We start from the raw sequence: 21,485 nt of genomic DNA on the forward strand, positions 1-21,485 counted from the left end.
TCTGATTTTTTTTCAGTTGTTTAAGGAAGGAAGATAAATCTGGTCTCTTGTTACTCCATTCTGGCTGGAAACAGAAGTTCTGAAATATTGAATCAAAAAATGATAACAACTTCTGATTGCAAAACTCCTTACTCAAAATGGATTCATATTTTGCTTTAGCTTAGAATTATGAGTTCATTTTTGAAAATCTGTTTAGTGCCACAGTGTTTGACATTATCCCTTTTTCTCACAGGATACATTCGAACTGGATTTTAAAATCATTGTAAGCCAGTGATGAATCAGAGGTTACAGAATGCAATGTCGAATAAAAGTCTTCGAAAGAATTGCTTCAAATGACCAAAGAAAGAAAATTGATCTACCACCTTAAAACCTTGATGTAGAAGAGCATACTGCACATGGTAGGAAGTGATAACTGGGGAAATTTATTTGGATCTTAATGCACCTAAATGAAGGAATTGTCACTTTGTTTCTCAGAGGGCTTATACACCTGAGATTATTTTAATAACCCATAGTTTTATTAACATTTTGACATGATCACAAACGGGGAGAAACAGCAATAGCTAAAGCCTGCTCATTGGTCAAGATGACTTCTGAAGAAATGGCAGCTTCTGTTCTCAGACCTGTGACTCAGCGAAAAGTGATATCTGCTCAGTCGGCTGTAGATGAAAGTAATGATAAGGTCTCAGACATCAATGTTCCAAAGGCGCATCCTGTCAGGCAGAGCGGGGAGACTTCTCATACCATCTCACAACTGACCAAACTTACAGAAGAATCTTCTGGAAGCAACTTGCCCCAGATTCTCTCAGTAGCAAGGGAGAAAATAACGAGTGATGAGAACAGTAATGAAAAGTGCTGGGAGAAAAGCATACCAGACTCTGTGAAAAACCTTAACATTAACTGCAACAACATACTGAAAAACCATCAGTGTGGCCTTCCTCAGAGCCAGGTTTATGAAACGTGTGATTCTACCACAGAGGAAGGCCTGTGTTTGGAAACTGGAATCCCTTCTTCACTGGAAAGAAAGGTGTTCCCTGGAATTCAACTGGAAATAGACGGACCTCCAGCAGGCATTATTAGTCCATTAGGAACTCAATCAGCCATTGTAGAGACGGGCAGGGCACACCCTGACAGCAACATGGCGCTATTTCACTTTCAGTATGAAGTTGACAGAAGAATGTCAGACACTTTCTGTCCCCTATCAGATAACTTGATTTTGGATGATTGTGGAAACTGTGTACTACCTGCTGTTGGTGGGGAACAAAAGAACAATTACATGGCGTATACTTGTAAACTGATGGAATTGGGAAGTAACTGTGACAGTAAGAATAGGCAGCTGCAGTATGATCGTTGTGACCCCTTGAATGACAAATACTTGTGCTTTGAAGGCTCTTGCCCGAAGGCCGATGTAGTATGTTCAAGTGACATCTTTTGCGGGGAGGATTTTACTGGCAGTCCACCTGCCAAGACCTTTCTGAGCCATTTTGAGGACTTCCCTGATAATTGTGAAGATGAAGAAGATTTATTCAAAAGCAAGAAGGAGCGGTCCACTTGGCTAGTGAGGAGATTTTGTAAAAATGACAAGGAAGTAAAGAAATCTGTATACACTGGGACAAGGGCAATTGTGAGAACTCTGCCTTCTGGTCACATTGGGCTGGGGGCTTGGAGTTACGTTGATCGGAAGAGAAACGGTCTCTTACTGCCTTGTGGGAGAGTCATGGAACGGCTCTCAACAGTGGTGACTAGGCAAGATGGGAGCCAATGTCTGTCAGAAGCCCAGTGGTATCCGGTAAGAGTTAAAGTTTCTTTTGATCAATTCTTTAAAGTTGATTTTTTAAAAATCCAAATCTCCATTGTCTTAATTCATGGGAAATTTTCAGTTCTGGCAAATGATTCTTAGAGGAAGCATTTGTAATTTTTGGAAACTAGTAGACCTAACAGATACTGGAATTGATAGCTATCAAGATTGTGTTAATGCCACAACAATATAAGTAACAAAATACACATACATATGTCATCAGGATAGGAGAAATTAGGGAGAGCCCCTGGTTCCTGTACACAGGATTATAAGATGGAGACAGCTGGGAGTGGGAAAATGGCTCCCTCAACTGATTGTCTAGTTGTGTCCTTTGGAGATACATGCTTCTGTCCTCTTCTACCATGTAGCTCATTGTTTGCTTTTAGGTTGCAAGGCCTAAAGGAACTTAAATCTGTTTTCCTCCGTTTCCTAGCCAATGCTCCCAGTTTCTTCCCTCTTCACCCTTTTTATGCCATAGGCCCTTTTGGCAATTTGGTAAAGTCTTTAAACTGAGAAGAGCACTTTTAAATGCATCAAACGAAGTACAAAGGATCATAAAAGACACAGATTATGTGGATATACATTTATCAAGATAATTTTGAAATTGTACTATAGCAGAGTACCATAATGGCATAATGCAATAATGGCATCTAGCAATGTGATAAAGATCATAATTTCAAAGTAGTGTTGAATGTTAGTAGGGAATGGTTTACCTGGGCCTTTACCAGTTTTAGCACTGCAAGTGCCATGTTCTGGGAAGCCACTCAGTCTTGGCCAAACCAGGGCAGTTGGTCACCCTAATTATAAATACTATTTTAGGTCTCTTCCATGACTATAATATATGGAAATATCTGTGGTTTCTGTTGGTGACAAAAATCACAGGTACTGCTAGTATTACTGAAGTTTGTTGCTTACATTCATAATTGAAGGAAATTCTAAATTTCTATTTGAGATTAATAAAAAAATTTTTTTAATCCAAATTTCTGGGCTCTCTGAGTTCTATCCACAGTTCCCCCTCTTTAAGTTAAGATTCCTGCTTTAGAAATGCACACAATTAGCTGCCCACTCTTGGACCTGATCCTTGCATCGGAAGCCAGCACCATGTATCATCTCGGTTTTTCCCTTCTCTGGCTAAATAGCCCTACTTCCTTCAACTGATCTTCATGGAAGAACCCTTTCTATAACTCTTGCATTTCAGTTTTACACAGTTCCTTAAAACCTGGCCCAGTAAATAAAACCTGGTCTAGAACATCCCTTTTATTGAAATATGACTAGTATATTTTTATTTTAATCATCTTCAACCATGGGAGCTAATGTTTATTGTGCATTTTACATGTGCCAGGCATTGGGCCAAATAACTTACACATTTGATTTCATGCAGTCATCTCAACTACCTTCTGATATGGTCTGATTATTAACCCCATTGTATTGCTAAGAAAACGGAGTCTCAAGGAAATTCTGTACCTTGCCCACAGTCACTTAGCTACTAAGTGGTATAACTAGGACCTGTAATCCAGGCAACTCACACTCTTAGTTTCTCGAGATCAAGAAAGATATAAAATTTAGATTAAGCTTTCAAAGGAAAGAAAGAATTCTGTTCTTTTCATGGTATGTTGATTGAGTAGCCCTACTCACTAATGCTCATAGTATCTCAGACTTCTCTTGTTCCACGCAGTGGCTCTAACCCTGGTTATGTGTTAGAATCAATGTCCAGGCTCCACCCCAGACCCTCTGAATCAGAACCACTGGGGTAGGGCACAGCATGAATAATTTCTCAAAGTTCCCCTGGTGGTTCTATGATTCTATGGAGTTGAGAACCACTGACCAGGAGCTTAAACTGAGCTCTTTGCTTTTTGGTCAGGACATTTTGGGAATATTTGCTCTGCCCTAAATTCCCTGACCTGGCTCTGGTTCTCAGGAGTGTCAGGGCTGCCCTGGGAGCCTGCCTGAAAAGTGACAGCTTGCAGGCCCTTCTCTCTGTACATTTGATGGGCAGTTCAACCCAGCAAGTGTCAAGGGATTTGGTTTTGAATCTTCATCTGGTTCCTCATGAAACCTGAGTCAAGAGTTGGTGTCAGCTACCCACATGTTCCCCAGCTCTTCTGACAGAATTTTGTCCACACAGGAGAAAAAAGCTCATTCCAGGAATGTGTGTCCTGCCTGCACTATGGTGACTTGTCCAGTGCTGACCATGAAACTGCTGCTGATGGCAACATGTCAACCCACTTAAAAATGCATTGATTTTAAAATCCATGTACACTTGAAACTTAACATTAAGAACACAACAGAAATTTAAATACAGCAAAGTAAATGGAAGTAGATGGCTTGAAACCATTATCAGAGTTCCCCACACACTTATACAGTCATGAGGGTCATGAATCTGATGTCAATTTCACAATAATTTTTGGCATGCCTTTATTCATTCCTCCAGTTTCTGGAGCCCTGCCACTTCTTCTGAGAATGTTCACTGGTTCCTAGCTGAAACCTGTCCCTTTCTGTCTGTCAGAGGCCTTGGGATGGGTAATTTCCAAAGAAAAGAACCAAAGAGATGATGCATATCATCTTTTTCCTGCTTCTTAGTCTCTGGAGCCTGGGAGAGCCTGCCACACCTCCTGCAGAGTAAACCTCAGGAACTTCTCTCTCCTTCTCTCTGTCTGGGCTTCCTGGAGGCTGTGGGCATTTTTATTAACCCTAAAGATGAAGCTGGGGGATGGGCCAATTGTCCTCCTGTTCGTTGGTTTGTTCGTTCTTTCTTTTTTTTTTTTTTTTTTGTAGTTAATTTACAATGTTGTGTTAGTTTCTGGTGCACAGCAAAGTGATTGTTTTATTTATATATATATATATATATATATATATAATTTTTCATATTCTTTTCCATTAAAGATACTGAATATAGTTTCCTGTGCTATACAAGTATGACATTGTGCTTATTCTCCTGTCCTTTCTTAAGGGTAATTTCTGGAAGGGAGAGCCTTTTTTGAACACTCAAACATGGCAGGAATGAATCAGTATTTTCTGAAGTATCGTATTGTCTCTGCATCTCATTCTTTAGTTTGAGTCTGGTGGAAATCCTTCTCAAAAGTTGCACAGATGAATTATAGCCCCTTTCCCCTGCTCCTGTAAATTCCATCCTCCACCTAAAAAAACTGCAGACCCCCAAGGTTATGCTCCTGTTCCTGTTCTTTGATTATTTCACGTGTCCGTCCTGGCTCTCCAATCAGATTGTAAGTTTATTAAGGTCAAGAAATGACCCTACCTTTTGTATACTCTCCATAGTGCAAGCACGATGCCAAGTATTAAGAAAACAGGACAATGCCATGCTTAGAATCATGGTCTCTGGAGTCAGTCGCCCTGAATTGAAATTGTGACTTTGACTCCAACACCTACTGGCCACGTGACCTTGGGCAAGTTGTTTAACCTCCTTGTCCCTAATTGCCTTAAAGGTAAACTGGGAATAATGGTTCTTGGGGGATTAAATGAAATGCTACCATAAAGTCCTCTGCACGGTGCCTGGCCCCTCTTCTCACCCGGGACTGTTATCTTGCGCTTTGTCATGAACTGTCCCCACCTCCTTCTACTCTTTGGTGCCTTCTCACACAGGGATGTTTACCGTGGTATGCATTTGAAGGTATGTCCTTCCATCTGTGATGTGGTAGCTTGCTTAATCCCTCCCACACGTTTAGAGTATGTGTTATTTGTCCAATTAGTTCCTTTGCCTCACATTAAAATTTTTTTTTCTTGTATGCCTTGGTCAAAATGACCCAGTTAATTTATGTTTGCACAGCTGTGCAGGGAAGAATGGATTTGAATGGGAGACATTAATGAGGATTAATGCTTGCTGACTGACTAACCATATTGGTATCCTCCTCCTCCTGCCTGTAAAAAATTAAAACCTACCCCTTATTCAATTACAACCCCCCTTGCCTGCTTTCAATTTATTGGCTCAACAAGACGGCATATTTTGGCAAGTGGCTGAAGTCTCCAGGTTAAATGTTGGTTAAAGGTGCTTTCCCTTTAAAAAAACAGTCTCCCCTTGCCCGAATTTTGGGGAGTTTAAGTACCTAGACTTATTCTGAATATGAAGTACAAGAGGATCCTGCCTCTGCTGGAATCACTCATGTAACCTAGCTCTCCGTGCACTGAATGATGGAACATGGAGAAGGTGAAGGTGGCAGGGCAGACAGCCCACCAGGTCCTGTTTTATTGCTCCATTTGTTTCCCTGCCTTGATCCACAAGAGGATTTACCGTGAAAGAATATATACAACAAAACAGAAAAAGTGAAGTTTTACTTTTTAGAAATCAGACTAGGAAAACTAAATTAAAAACCAGCTTCTACGCCGCTATTCCCTATTCTGATTTCTGCCTTCTAAAATGTGTCTTTCTCCTTCACATTTTATTCTATTCTTTAGCAGAGAAAATTAAACTTAAGAGGCAGTGAAAAATATTTGAGTGTTTAACATAAATGCCTTTGTCAGCATATATGTCCTGGGTTCTTTATTTTCTCTATTATGTGTAAAGGGACCAACCGATAATAAATTCATCTTCTAAGTTGTAACTGTTATGGATGATCAAATATCCTTTGAGCCCTGCTGTCCAGTGTTGTAATAGATGGCAGTTGAAATAGCAACATGTCTTGTTTTCTTATCTGGAAATTTGGTCTCCCTGCAACTTGGGTACAGTTTGGACCTTGAAATAATTAAAATTTCACAGGGTGCCCAGGTAAGCTGAAAGCCTGTGCTTGGGGACATGCCAGGCCTCCTCTTCCATTACTAAGGATTATGTCGGGGTCATGACATGGGTATAGGACAATGCTGGCCCCTTCCTGCTGAGCACAGTGAAAGGGAATCCAGTTCCCAGCCAGCCCCTGTGCAGTTGAGTCACATCTAGTGCATCAGTGGAAAATGTGATGGGCTGTCAATAGGACAGCTTTCCCTTATTAGCTGCATTGGAGCAGTTTAGAATGAATTTACTTCTACATCTCGGTAGTTACACCAGCTCTTTGGCTAGGATTTGGCAACAAAAGAGAGAAAAAAAAAAAAAAAGGAATGAAAAACACTGACCCTGGGCCGTAGTTTAAGGTGAATGTATTCATGGCCACTGTTACTCTTTTTTTTTTTTTTTAAGTTTTGCTATAAACTGTTATTCTTATGTTAGCTTTGGGACACAATCAGATTAGGATTTTTTTCTTTTTCTTCCTTTTTCCCATATGTCCTGCATAATGAGAATTAGCAGCTGGAGAGGCCTGCCCCATCCCTGGAAATGGGCTGTGGTTAAAATGTGGCCTGAAAAGAATCAGAACCCGTGGGCAAAGATAAGAGCATCAGATGGAGGCCTGATCTAACCCACACTGTGCATTTTTTACACAGGAGGAACTCAGGCTGCCCATAGAATGACTTCCCCATAGTCATGAATGATGAAGTGGCCCTCTTCCCCCCGCCCCTCCCCACCTCCCCCGGTGCTGACTCAAGTACAGCAGTCCCCTTAGGGCTTATAGGCCTCCTGGAGTGATGCGGATTCAACACTCAAGGATTGAAGCATTTCTGGCAATGGGGGGAGAGGCCGGTGACCATCCCCTGACCCTCCATGACTAGACCAACTCATGGCTCAGGCAGGATCTTCCCTGAAAACCTCTTCTCAGACAATGATGCTAGGGTCATTTTCTGACCCTGAAGAGCCCCATCCAGTAGTTTTTTGTTGTAGCAGCGGACCTGGATGCATTCAGAGCCTCAGATTAAACAAGGGTCTTAACAGACCTCAGTTATCCAAATCCCTAACCCCAACACTCAGCCCTTGAACCCCAACCCCTTCCCTCTCATTTAGGCCATCACCCCTCAAACCCTCAGAAAGAACTCAGCAGAAAACCACCTCTGCCTTCAGCAACACAAAGACACAATGATCTTCAAGGAGAGCCCATACGTTGAAACCCAATAGACCTCCTTGGAGGGAAGGAGAAATGCTTTGATTTTTTTTCCCTTTTTAAAATGACTTTATTGAGATACAATTCACGTAGCATACAGTTTACCTATTTAAAGTATATAATCCAGTGGTTTGGGGTATATTCACATATGTATGCAACCATCTCCACAATTTTAGAACATTTTTATCACCTCAAAAAAAACCCCATACCCTTTAGCTATCACCCTCCATTCTCTCCACCCCTTCCCCCCTCCCCCAGCCCTAAGCATCCACGAATCTACTTTCCATGTCTATAGATTTCCCTATTCTGGACTTTCATATGAATGGACTCATATAGTATGTAGTCTTTTGTGACTGGCTTCTTTCACTGAGCATAATATTTTCAGGGTTCAAAGTTCATCTATATTGTAGCATGTATCAGTACTATGTGACTTTTTTCTGCTGAATAATATTCCATTGTGTGAATATACCACATTTTCTTTATCCATTCATCAGTTGCTGGACATTGGGCTTTTTTCTGCTTTTTGGCTGTGAACTTTCGTGTACACGTTTTCGTGTAGACATATGTTTTCTTGAGTATATAACTAGGAGTGGAATTGCTGGGTCATATAATTGTGCTTAGCTTTTTGAGGAACTGCCAGACCTTTTTCCAAAGCAGCTGCAGCTTTTTACATTCCCACCAGCAATGTGCGAGCGTTCTAATTCCCCCACATTCTGACCAACATTTCTTAGTGTCCATCTTTTGCTTATAGCCATCCTAGTGGGTATGAAGTGATATCTTATTGTGGTTTTGATTTGCATTTTCCTGATGGCTAGTGATGTTGAACATCTTTTCATGTGCTTGTTGACCATGTATGCATCTTTGGAGAAATGCCTATTCAAATCCTGTGCCCATTAAAAAAAATTTTTTTTTAAATTATTGAATTCTTTATGTATTTTGGATATAAGTCCATTATCAGATTGTGATTTGCAATATATAGCTAGATATATGTATAGGTATAGATATAATGAATGAAAGTCAAGAGGGCAGCAAAGAAGGCTTCCAATTTTAATGCACAGTGAATCTTGTTAAACCTTTCCTTTGGATATTGATCTCATTCTTAGTCTTTCTTACACTATGCGACCAGCAACAACTTTCAAGTAAAACTTTCTATCTTCCTTCTCCCCACAGTTCTCTCCAAACTCCAGTCTGCATAGTTTCTCCTTCCTCTTCTGCCCAAGCTTTTTATCATGCATATAAGTCATTTTTCTAATTATCCAAATTCTGCTCCACAGAGCAGTGGCTGGGAACCAGATGGTCTCCTGCAAACTTGTGCATCACAAGGAAGGCATCTGAGGCAGTGATGGTTGAGGAGGATGTCACCACTTCATAGTAACATGCTCCATCATGCACAGGTGCAGCAGGGCCAGGCCTGGGCTGAGACAAGCAGGTGCCTAGGGTGCAAAATCTAAGGAGGCAGGGTCTTGCAAGTGCCAACCCTGTACTTATTAGTGAGTGCCTCCTTAAATTTTGAGCCCTAGGCAGCTTTCTTGTCTCACCCTAGTTCCAGCCCTGGGTATGAGGGTCTAAGAGTATCTTTGCTTTAGAAATGCATATTATCTTCCTAGTTCAGGAATGGCCTTGACTAAACACCCATATACCTTAATACAGATATTCTTAAAATATAAGTTAAGAATGGTTCCTCATTTTTATTTTTATTTTTTTTCTTGCGGTACGTGGGCCTCTCACTGTTGTGGCCTCTCCCGTTACGGAGCACAGACTCCAGACGCACAGGCTCAGTGGCCATGGCTCACGGGCCCAGCCGCTCCGCGGCATGTGGGATCTTCCCGGACCGGGGCACGAACTCGTGTCCCATGCATCGGCAGGGGGACTGTCAACCACTGCGCCACCAGGGAAGCCCTGGTTCCTCATTTTTAAAGGGTTCAAAAAAATCACAAGAATAATAATATTTCATAACATGTGAAAGTTATTTTACTCTTCACCAATGAAAGTTATTGGAACACAGTCATACCTATTCCTTTATGTGTTGTTTACAGCTGATTTCTCCCTGTAACAGCAGAGTTGAGTAGCTGCAATCCAGACTGTATGGCCTGCAAAGACTAAAATATTTATTATCTGGTCCTCTACAGCAAGTTTGCCTTCCCCTGGCTTAGAACACCCCTTTCTACCTGGCTAATTCCTACCCATCCTTCCTTCCTGAGCTTAGATTTCACATTCTCTCCATGGTCTTTACTACCAGTCCCCTCCCCCTACCACAGATCCCAGTATAGAGTTTCTCTGACAGTCAGTACTCAATACGTATTTCTTGAATGACTCCCTGAATTATAAATGAATAAAGGCGGTTTCCACCCACTTACGGTGTCTTCTCTCCTTCCCCAGACCCAGTGCAAGCTTGTTAGCTATCCTTCCCCTGACCCTCAGAGGTTGGAACCAGTTCCTTAGTGCAGTACCTAGGACAGAATCAGAATTTTCCATTGATATTCAAAAGGATCTTTTTCAGTCCTGTGAACCCAGAGATCCATGCTTGTCACCTCCACAGATTTTGCCAAAAAGACAAAGAAGGGACATGTTTGGACCTCCTTATTCCTGGCCCACCATTTCAACTGGCTGTAAAGACCCTTGAGAAAGTTTCCAAATGTTTTGTGTTTATAAGGGAACACCTGATTCTGCTGTTATCCACAATGGGCCAGGGAGGAAAGAAAGCCCCCTCCTGTCAAGACCCAGGAGCTCTGTCCCTGCCCTTCAGAACCCCCAGTCTGTTCAGGCAGATTGCCATCATGGACCAGAGGGGATCTAGCTTCTGTTTCTCAGTCACGGTCAGGGATGATGTTGGTGGTAAAGAGATGGGGACAGCATGCCATGTTTGTTAGTTGAGGAGATCATTGTTGGAGTTTGGGAGGTGTTTGGCCAGTTCCTTCAAACCATCTGACCCCTTAATACTCTCAATAATAGACCTGGGGTAGCACCTTCCCACCCCCTCCAAAAAGACCTAAGTACCAGTTCCAGCTCTACTATCAACTGGTTGTGTGACCTTAAGCAAGTCACGTTAGGACCTAGGATTTTAATTCCTTTGGGTATAAAGGAAATTGAGGGCAGCATGGACTCATTGCCTACTTCGTATCAGACACTATGTATATGATTTGCATATATTAACTTAATGTTTCCTGTTAAAAACCCCAGCAGGCTATGGCTTGCTGATTTAAGTCCCAGCCATGGATTCTGGGGTGAGTGAGTGTTCTGCCTCACCCAGAAGTACCTCCTGGAGGTTTGATTTGGAGAGAAACTTGCCACTTTAACACTTGGAGTAATGGCAGGACAGAGGAGAGATGCTCCTTCATCACTGGCTAAGGCCTGAAATGCCTGGAGCAGTACATCAGCAAGCACTTAGTGGGCTCTCACAGGGTGCCAGGCCCTGGGCTTCCCAGATGTCTTTGCTCTTTTCCCTCCTTTCATGCTCACAGCAACTGTCTACGAGACTGATATTATGAACATCCTCATTTCATGCTCATAATAAGTAACGGGACCAAGCTCACACAGTGTCAGGACTTGAACCCAGGTCTGCCTACCTCCATAACCCATGCTCATAACAGCTCCTCAGAAGTTTCCCTGGAAGATTCTGATGTAACTCATCCCGGTAACTTGGCAGAGGTTCTGCTCTCTTATTAAATGTGCAAATGTTGAGCTGGATGAATCCTTGAGCTGTTTCTTTCTTCAAATGTGAGTTGGGTGTGACCTTTGGATGAAATGGGAGACATGGGGAACAATACCAATTCTTAATGTGAGGGGCCTGTTGGCTATTGAAATGGCTAAGATTTATTTTTTATGACTCAGCCTGCAAGGGGCAAGAAACCAAGCCCAAAGGTTTGAATTTTTTACTGAATTGCTGTAATTTAGAAGGACATTTTAAAAGTTTTATAAGTAAGTAAGCAAGAACAAAGTCCAAAGCAAACTGCACACATCTGACTCAGAATCTATAGCTTATTCATGATCACACTGAAATAACCAAAACTAGCGGGAATATAATTCAGTATTTTTCCATTTTAATTTCAAGTTTTCTCTGACCCTTCAAAGATTCTGAGCAATTGACCTGAGTATGAAAAACATTACTCAGTAACATTTCTTTCCATAATCACACCATTAAAATGAAGTTTTCACATACTTCACAAGGTTGTGGGGCTGGAGAAAAAAAATGAGTTGGTTGTGTATTCAAGTGCTTGGCCAACGTTATGAAATCTCCCCCCAGTTACAACTTTTATTACTCCATGCTCTGAGGATTCAGATTGAGGTACCTGGAGAAAAAGGGACTCAAAAACTACTGCAGACACAGCAAAACAAAACCAGAATCAGCTGTATCCTTTCAGAAATGCTGCAAGCATAGAGTGTGGAACCTGCTTGCCGAAATCCCACCTTTGGTTTCCCTTTCATGGTGCCAGCCTAGTTTTAATAACGTCATCTTCAACTTGAGACTGGGTAGCTTTTATCACCGACACCTAGTTGGTCTTATCCCTATGTTTTGATAGAATAAGGAATCAATTTTTTCAGTAGACCATGCTGAGTAGCCTAGCTTCAGAAAGATTTAGCACCAAATTATAAATGGTGAAACTTTAATAGTGAGTGTGGATGTGTCTCAAGAGCCAGCATGTAGGAGTTTGGCAGTGGGAAAGCCACATGACTTCAGTTTTTCCAGATTGTGTACCCTTCCATCAAATAGTAATTTCTTAGCCTTGAAAGACTCTCTCCAGAACAAGGGGAAAGTTCATTTGAGTTCTAAATCGGTGAATCCAAAGCTTGTTTGGTAGCAAATGCATTATTTTTCTCTTCAATTAAGCCATGAAAATGGTCTCAGGCCCTGGATGGACCAGCCAGTTCTTCTTTTGATGGCCACAAACCAAATATGGACACCGTGATGATGGTGTGACTGGCATGACTGATATTTTGTGAGGGTAATGCCATTATTGTGGCAACCGTATTTTCCAAATGAAAAGCTGGGAACTTTTTATTGAGAGGAGAGAAGGGCAGAATATTTGAAATTGAGACTGGCGCAGGAAATCCAGAATGATTAGACTTGGTAGTTATGGATCACAATTTAAAAGAAAAGCATTGTGAGTGAACTAGTGCAAATCTAATTTGTTGCTAGAAAAATCAGGAGCCTCAAAATGAATGACTTGATAATGGCAGCAAAGAATTGTCCACATGTAAAGATAACACATTAGAAACCCAGAATGGGGATCCAGCAAGTATTTTTCCCAAAGTTTTTGTTTTTCTGTATTTTGGCAAGTATTTGGTAGCTACCATGATTTGGAAGTGTGAGGTAATTAAATAGATGTATTTTAAACACCAGGGCATGTGCAGCTAAATAAGGGTTTTCTCTTTCTAAGGAATCATCTCAAAAGGCTCTCTGTTTTCCATTCATGCTGCCATTATGCAAAATGTCTTAATCCTTTGAGCTTGGATTGAAATTTTCAAAACGGTCCATTCAAGCATCCTGGTTAATGGTGGTTTGGGTCAGTATTGATGTGTGACTATGAAAGATAGGATTGGTTTTATTGAGGGTCTTATAAACTGACCTGAGGTGAAACGAGGTGTCTGGCAATGTTTTGAGCAAAGGTAAAATTACAAGTCCTGCATATAAAACAACTTCAATATAAACTTGGCCATTGCTTCACAGTCTGGCTCATTGCTTCCCTTCAGCATTGATGGATAGTTCAGAGGCTCCCACAAACCCATAACGCACCTTTGGTTTGGACTCGGCCTCATGAGCACAAAGCTTATGCCAGAGGGAGGATTGAAATTTGGCCCCATCTTCTTCATCCCTCTTGGCCAGGTACCCTTATCCGGGGCGCAACACTCTCAACCATATGTGATGATCCTGGGTAGTACCATGTGGAAGAGAATCAGAAGAGCTACTGAAGCCCAAAGCTACAATTGTTTTTTCTCTTAGATTCATGCATTATGTGCTCAGCATGGTGCAATCTGTTGAGTTCCAATGGTCTGAAATATAAACAAATTAAATTGGTCCAGCGTGAATGCTTTTCTAGGTGAATATAAAATAAGTATTTGGTAACTTTATGAACTACAGAATTCTTGAGCTGGAAGGCCCATCTTTTTTTTTTTTTTTTGCGGTACACGGGCCTCTCACTGTTGTGACCTCTCCCCTTGCGGAGCACAGGCTCCGGATGCGCAGGCTTAGCGGCTATGGCTCACGGGCCCAGCTGCTCCGCGGCATGTGGGATCCTCCCGGACCAGGGCACGAACCCGTGCCCCCTGCATCAGCAGGCAGACTCTCAACCACTGCGCCACCAAGGAAACCCAAGGCCCATCTTTTATAACTTTATTCAGCTCCTCATTTTATAGATAAAGTAGCCAAGCCCCTAGACAGGTGAAGCTATTTGACCAGGTTCACATAGCTAATGGTGGAAGACACAGAACTAGAAACTGGATCTCTAAAGACTCTGTCTTCTCATCTCTAAAATAGGATAAAAATGTGTGAAACAGCCTGTCACATAGTAGGTGGTCTGTTAATGGCAGCTGATTCTGAACCTAATGCCTTTAGGGTTCCTGGGATGCATAGATTCCTGGTATAGCACCTGGCCTAGAAGAGTTTATGGTGGAATGGTAGAGGCCAGTATGTCTGTGCTATCTTTCATTTATTCCACCATTTTCCCAGATTGTAAACAACTTTGGTTGGTGCAGAGTTTATCAGGTTTTTCCTGTGTTCTCTGGTCTATTCCAGGTTTCAGGGCTTATCCTGTCTTCAGTTCTTTAAGAAACTGGCTCATCTTTTTGCAATAACATTGTCAGTTCTTTAAGTACTCAGAGATGCCCTTTTAGTTTGAATGTAGCCAAGTTTTGTGAGTTCATTTCTCCCCTTAGTCCAGTTCTTTCCATCCTTCGCTTGGCAGGTAGCTCTCTCTGGTTAATGACTGTAAGTTCTTCAAAGCATCCAGAACAGCCATGGGATCCCTCCCAGTCTCTCAGGAGGATATTTCCCCCTTGTTCTTTTTCTCTTATTTATGGGAAGCACCGCCAAATGTGAGACACTGGGTCCAGCGGGAGGGGCCAGACCTGGCCCAGGAAGAGCTCGTATGGCCTGAGCTGCAAGGAATCCAGCCAGGAATCCCAGACTCATAAAACGTTAGCACTGGAAGGGCCGTGGAGACCAAGTCCAACCCTTCATTTTACAGAAAAGGAAACTGAGGCTCAAAGAGAGGCAGAGGCCTTGCCCAGGTCTGGTCAGGCATCGATTTCAGAGCCAGGCTCTCAAGCCAACGCTTCTCCCCTATGCCAGAAGCCAAACACTATTTCTGAGCCATAGGTATGGGGCTGAATTGATTGTATTATGTCAGTTAAGTTACAGAAGGCTTAAGGCTCCACAGTGGTTAAGTGAGCTCAGGAGCTAGAGTGCCTGGGTTAAAATTCTGACTCTATACTTACTAGCTCTGTGACCTAATGAAGTTACTTAACCTCTCTGTGCCTCTGTTCCCTCATCTCTAAAGTGGGGATAATAGTTTGACCTACTTCTTTGGGTTGTAAAAATAAGTCGTTATATGTTAAATGATAACATATGTTAATGATAATGTTCTTAATTTTAAAGCATTTAGACAGTACCTGGCACTATTATTGTTTCTCAAGCCTCAATTTTTAACCAAAACTCTGTGTTATCTCCCCATAAATAGAGATTTTTCTCTAGGGACCCTGACGAAATAACTCTAAATTGTGGGGTATAGTGTCGGCCGTAAGAAGGAAGATTTGTGTAGCCTGAGAGGACTTCCTGGAGGAAGTGGGATATCTGCTGAGTCCTGCTAGGTGTTGGGATTGCTCATCTTTCAGCAGTGAGAAAGCAAAATATTCCATCACAAGAAGACTGACCACCTTTCTCACTTGCAGGAGTCCATGTGACTTATTCCAAATATAACATTGATTTCAGAGGCCTTCTGCCATTTTGCCTTAGTGATTTTTCCCCCAAAGACATTACTTCACCTAAAACTTAAAGTGATGTAAAATTAGCTTCTATACTTTGCAAAAAGTTTTTGACAACATCTGTTGATGTGAGGAGGCAAAGGACCAGTTTGTTTATGTGTTTGTAGTTGGCCATTTTCAATAATGAAATAAGAGTCATAAACTTATCAGCCGACTAGATGATGGTTAGCATTTTTTAGCAATAAAGAATTTTTTAACTGAGGTATGTGCATTGGTTTTTTATACATAATGGTATTGCACAGTTAATAAACTACAGTATAGTGTAAATGTTGAAATCATTTGGACAAATACCATATAACTTTTTTAAAATTTTTATATATTTTATTTATTTATTTTTGGTTGCATTGGGTCTTCGTTGGTGTGCACGGGCTTTCTCTAGTTGCGGCGAGTGGGGGCTACTCTTCGTTGTGGTGCACGGACTTCTCATTGTGGTGGCTTCTCTTGCCGTGGAGCACGGGCTCTAGGCACACGGGCTTCAGTAGTTGTAGCACGCAGGCTCAGTAGTTGTGGCTCGTGAGCTCTAGAGCACAGGCTCAGTAGCTGTGGCACATGGGCTTAGTTGCTCCGCAGCATGTGGGATCTTCCTGGACCAGGGCTCGAACCTGTGTCCCCTGCATTGGCAGGTGGACTGAGCTGAGCCACCAGGAAAGCCCAATACCATATAACTTTTATATGCACTGGGAAACCAAGAAATTTGTGCAACTCGCTTTATTGTGATATTCACTTTATTGCAGCGGTCTGGAATCATATCTGCAATATCTTCAAGGTATGCCTGTACTGTGTTGGCTGTTAAAGGCCCTTTGCCTTTCCATCTATACTTTAGAATCAGTTTCCTGAGTTCTACAAAATAGCTTACTGGGATTTTGATTGGGATTGCCCTGAATCTACAGATCAGGTTGGAAGAACTGACATCTTAACAGTGTTGTCTCCTTGTCCATGAACATCGAATATATCTCCATTTATTTAGATCTTCTTTGATTTTTTGTTGGCATTTTGTAGTTTTCCACATATAGGTCCTGTATATATTTTACACTTATAGCTAAGTATTTAATTTTTGAGGTATACTGTAAATGGTATTTTTTAAAATTTCAAATTCCAACTGTTCCTTGCTCATATATAGGAAGCATTTGACTTTTGTATATTAACCTTGTATCCTGCATCCTTTCTATTACACTCACTTTTCCTTATTGGGGGGTCAGTTTTGGGGGATTTCCTACCTTGAAAATCATGTCATCACAAATAAAGACATTTTTATTTTTTCCTTTCAAAAAAAATAATAAATAAAAAAATAAATGTATCAGCCAAAAGTAAAGCTAGGGCCTTGAAATACCCTGTATGCCCTCTTTTGGCCCTCTCATACCTCTGCCTATCCCCTTTCCCCCCAACCCAAGTACTATTATCCTCAATCCTTTTCATTATTCCCTTACTTTTCTTTTTATACAATGTTGTTGCATCTACATGTATTCTTAAGAACTATACATTTTTACTAAATGCCACTAAATTGTACACTTTAAAATGGTTAGTTAATTGTATGTTATGTGAACTTCACCTTGATAAAAAAAAGCTATGCATTTTAATTTCCATTGTTTTAAACTTTACATGAAGGCATGCCTATGTGTAATCTTTTGAGACTTTTTAAAAACAACGTATTTCTCAGTTGCATTTATACTGTTCTGTGTTGCTGTAGCTCATTTGCTTTGATTGATGTAAATATTCCTCTGAATATATCATAGTTTACTCATGCATTCTCCAGTTGATGGACATCTAAATTGTTTCCATGTTTTTTACTATTTTAAACTGACCTTCTGTGACCATTTTTGTATATGTTGCTCGTTTTCATGTCCAAAATGTTCTCCTGGATATACAGTTGACCCTTGAACAACAGGAGCTTGAACTGCACAGGGCCACATATGTGCGGATTTTGTCAATAAATACATACTATGTTACTACACATCTTCGGGTTGGTTGAATCCAAAGATGCAAAACCTTGGATGTGTCACACACAGATTTTCAACTGCACAGGGTTGGGGGGGTGCAGTTCAGCGTCCCTGACCACCCTGTTGTTCAAGGGTCAACTATATACCTAAGAGTAGAATTGCTAGAACATAGGGTATGTGAATATTTAATTTGGAAGATAGTGGCTGTTTTCTAAAGTGTCTATACCAGTTTAGACTTCACACCCACCCAGTGATGTGTAAAAAATTCTCTGGATCTGTATCCTTTCTAATACTTGATATTTTTCAACTTGTTGTTTTTGCCAATCAAGCAGGTTTAAAAGTATTTCTCTATGGTTAATTTTGCATTTTTCTGATCACTAATGATGCTAGCCATATCTTCATATTGTCATTGTGTTTCTTTTTCTGTGAAATGCCTCCCATCTTTTGCCCATTTTCTATTAGTTTGCTTGTGCTTCTGATTGATTTATAGTAGTTCTTTATATATTCCTGATATTATCCTTTTTTGTTCGTGTGTATTATTAATATTTCCCCCCAGTTTTAAATTGTCTTTTCTTTTGTGTAATATTTCCTTTGAAAAACAAAATTCTTAATTTTCGTAGTAAAATTTAGTAAAGTTTTATTTTATAGTCAGTGCTTTTTTTAAAGAAATTTTTCTCTACCTGAAGTCTAAAAGATTCACTTGTATTTTCTACTAAGAGTTATAAAGTTTTATTGTTGACATTTGATTCCCTAATCCATTTAAGTCCTTGATTTTGTATGTGGTGGGAGGAAGGGATCCCATTTTAATCTATTTCCATACAGGTATCCATTTTCCAGCTCTAATCTGACATGCCACCCCTGTCATATACCAAAATTCCACATATGCATTGGTCTTCTCTGAGCCCTCTAATATAATTCATTGGATAATTCATACATCACTGTGCCAATAACATTAGGAAATCCTAACAACTTCTTTGCAGAAGTGTCCTTACTATTCTCGGTCCTTTGCTCTTTATTATTATTGTTATTATTATTATTATTATTATGAAGTATAACATACCTACAGAAAAATATACAAACCATACAAAGTGTACAACTCACTGTATTTCACAAAGTGAATACAGTGATGTAACCAGCACCAAAATCAACAAATAGATCATTAGCACCCCAGAAGCTTACCTTGTATCCTCTTCCAGTCTCTCTCTTTTTGCCTCCTCCCAAAGTAATCAATCCTGTTTTCTGACACCATTTGGCCTATTTTTTTAACTTTATGTAAATGAACTCATAGTAGGTACTATTTTGTAGGTCTTCTTTTACCCAACATTTTATCTGTAGGACTCCTTCATGTTGTTTCATATAGTTGTAGTCTGTGCATTTTCATTGCAACTTGCTACATATTCCATTCCATTTCAGGAATATCCTACTCTTCATCCATTCCACTGAGTTGTTCTCAGTTTGAAGCTATTATGAATAGTGCTATTCTGTTCCCTACTAGCCTCTAAAGCCTTTGCCTGATCTGGTTCTCTCTTCCTGTCATGTCCCCCTCACTTCACTACTTAAGATTCTGGCCATTTTATAAAACCTTGTTAAGTACATCCCATCCCTTTTGTGAACCTTTCTTAGGCTGCCACAATATACCAAGTTACTCTGTCAGGGCTTCAAAACTTATAGCCTGTGAGTTGAACCCTAATTGCAATACTCAGAAGATTTTTGCCAAAGAAGTTTTACAAAATAATTATCATCTAGCAAATATGTAATAATAGGGTATAACTACTTGCCATGAAGAAATCTGAGAAGTTTTTCCTAAACATGTAAACACAGAGTCATATGCAAGGAAAGGAGGGAGTAAGAGGTGCCCAAGAGTTTGTGTAAGTCAAAGAAATGTTTGGGATAACCAACTTCCATTTCATTCTTCTTTAGGAGAAAGTGTAGGCCAGGTTCATAGTATGATGTGATGGAGAAAACGATCAACGTTGTTAATGACGTATGTGCTTTTGCTCTTAACTATTGCCAGTTTACGGGATGGAATACTTGGAAGAAGTTGAAACAGAGTATTAACATTTAGTTTATTTTAATGCCGTCAGATGGCTAGGCAATGGAAACTTGTTGAAAAGATCTCCTCAACTACTTTTTCAGATTAAGGATGCTTGGGGACCAAAAGGCTTTGTGAATTAGTGAGTGGTTTGAAATGCATCATTTTCTTGCTAACGGGACAAGACATCTGAATATTCTGAATTAAAAGATGCTAAGGTAAAAGCAAAATCCAAACCAAACAAATAAAATAAGCATAATGCTGATTTGCTCAAACAAGTAAAGATATTCAAAGTCAAATTGGACATAGCATTTGAACATTTATTGATTCATTCATTCATTCAGCAATTATTTATTGAGCTACTACTACTATGTGCCAGGTTCTGTTAATGAACTAGAGAAACAATGAACAAAACAGAAATTCCCCTGCCCTCTTGAAGTGTATTAGTTGAGATATAGGTTCTATTGTCTTTAACAGTGACCAAAAATAAAAATGGCTTAAATAAGATAGAAGGGGCTTCCCTGGTGGTGCAGTGGAATCTGCCTGCCAATGCAGGGGACACGGGTTTGAGCCCTGGTCCAGGAAAATCCCACATGCCGCAGAGCAGCTAAGCCCGTGCACCACAACTACTGAACCTGCACTCTAGAGCCCACGAGCCACAACTACTGAGCCTGTGGGCTGCAACTACTGAAGCCTGCGTGCCTAGAGCCCGTGCTCCACAGCAAGAGAAGCCACCACAATGAGAAGCCTGCGCACTGCAACAAAGAGTAGCCTCCACTCACCTCAACTAGAGAAAGCCCATGTGTAGCAACGAAGGCCCAATGCAGCCAAAAATAAATAAATAAAATAAATAGATTTTTTAAAGTTATATAAATAAGATAGAAGTGTTTCTTTGTCACTTAAGAGTGCTCTGTGGTTATTTTAAAATTCTGCCCTACCACATCATTCTGGGACCCAGGCTCCATCTGGTATATTTCCCTCATTCACATGGTCCAAGATGGCGCAACACTTCATCCATGTTCTCAACAGTAGGAAGAAGAAAAGCAGGAGGAAGTGGCATGCCCACTCCTTTTAAAGGACTGTATTGTCCAGAGATTGTCTACATCACTTTCCAAAATATTCCATTGGCCAGAATTTTGTTACATGGACACTACCTAGCTCCAAGGGAAGCTGGAAAATATAGTCTTGATTCTGAAAGATCATATACTCAGATAAATTCAAGGTCTCTGAGTCCAGGGGAGAATGGATAATGAAGGACAATCAATAGTTTCTGTTATGTTCTAGTAGAGGGGAAAATACCATAGGCAAAACACAAATAAATAGATATTATATAGTCAGATGGTGATATGTGACAAAGCAGGATACATAAATAGAGGATAAAGGGAAAAGAGATGTTATTTTAATAAGAGAGGTGAGAGAAGAATGCTCTGATTAGGTGATATTTTATCAGGAGGCATATGGGGAATGTATAACTCCACCATTTATACCTGGTCTTAAGCTCATGGACCTGCAGAGCTACTTAGAAGAAATTGAAATCGTAATTGCAGAAGAGATTCACAGCCTTTCATGAGTAAGAATGTGCTTTAAGACTTTGCCAGTTGCGTTGGTGTATCTGGGTGATCAAACACCTGCTTCACCATTGTTAGTTCATTTTAAGAGAAACTGATCCATCTGAAAAGAAACTATGCTCATCAAAAGGATACATCATTCCTTACATTTTGGAGATAAGCATACACATCCCAGAACTAGCCCTGGTCAAACACAGGGCAATGTTGGAGACCCATGGGCATTATGAAAGTACACTCTTTATCATAAGAGCACTA

General features: G+C 40.6%; 1 protein-coding gene across 2 annotated transcripts in view; it reads left to right on the forward strand.

Moving 5' to 3' along the window:
• Positions 1 to 583: 583 nt before the first annotated feature.
• PLCE1 (phospholipase C epsilon 1) overlaps positions 584 to 21,485 on the forward strand; it is a gene marked incomplete at both ends in the record, with an annotated part of 262,284 nt that continues 241,382 nt past the window's right edge. For both annotated transcript variants that reach the window (XM_079705006.1, XM_079705007.1), the window contains one exon: positions 584 to 1,786. In XM_079705006.1, coding sequence (XP_079561132.1) covers positions 584 to 1,786 — 1,203 coding nt within the window. The remainder of the gene's footprint in view (positions 1,787 to 21,485) is intronic.

This window comes from Hyperoodon ampullatus (genome assembly GCF_949752795.1).
Source record: "Hyperoodon ampullatus genome assembly, chromosome: 1".
Taxonomy (NCBI): Eukaryota; Metazoa; Chordata; class Mammalia; order Artiodactyla; family Ziphiidae; genus Hyperoodon; species Hyperoodon ampullatus.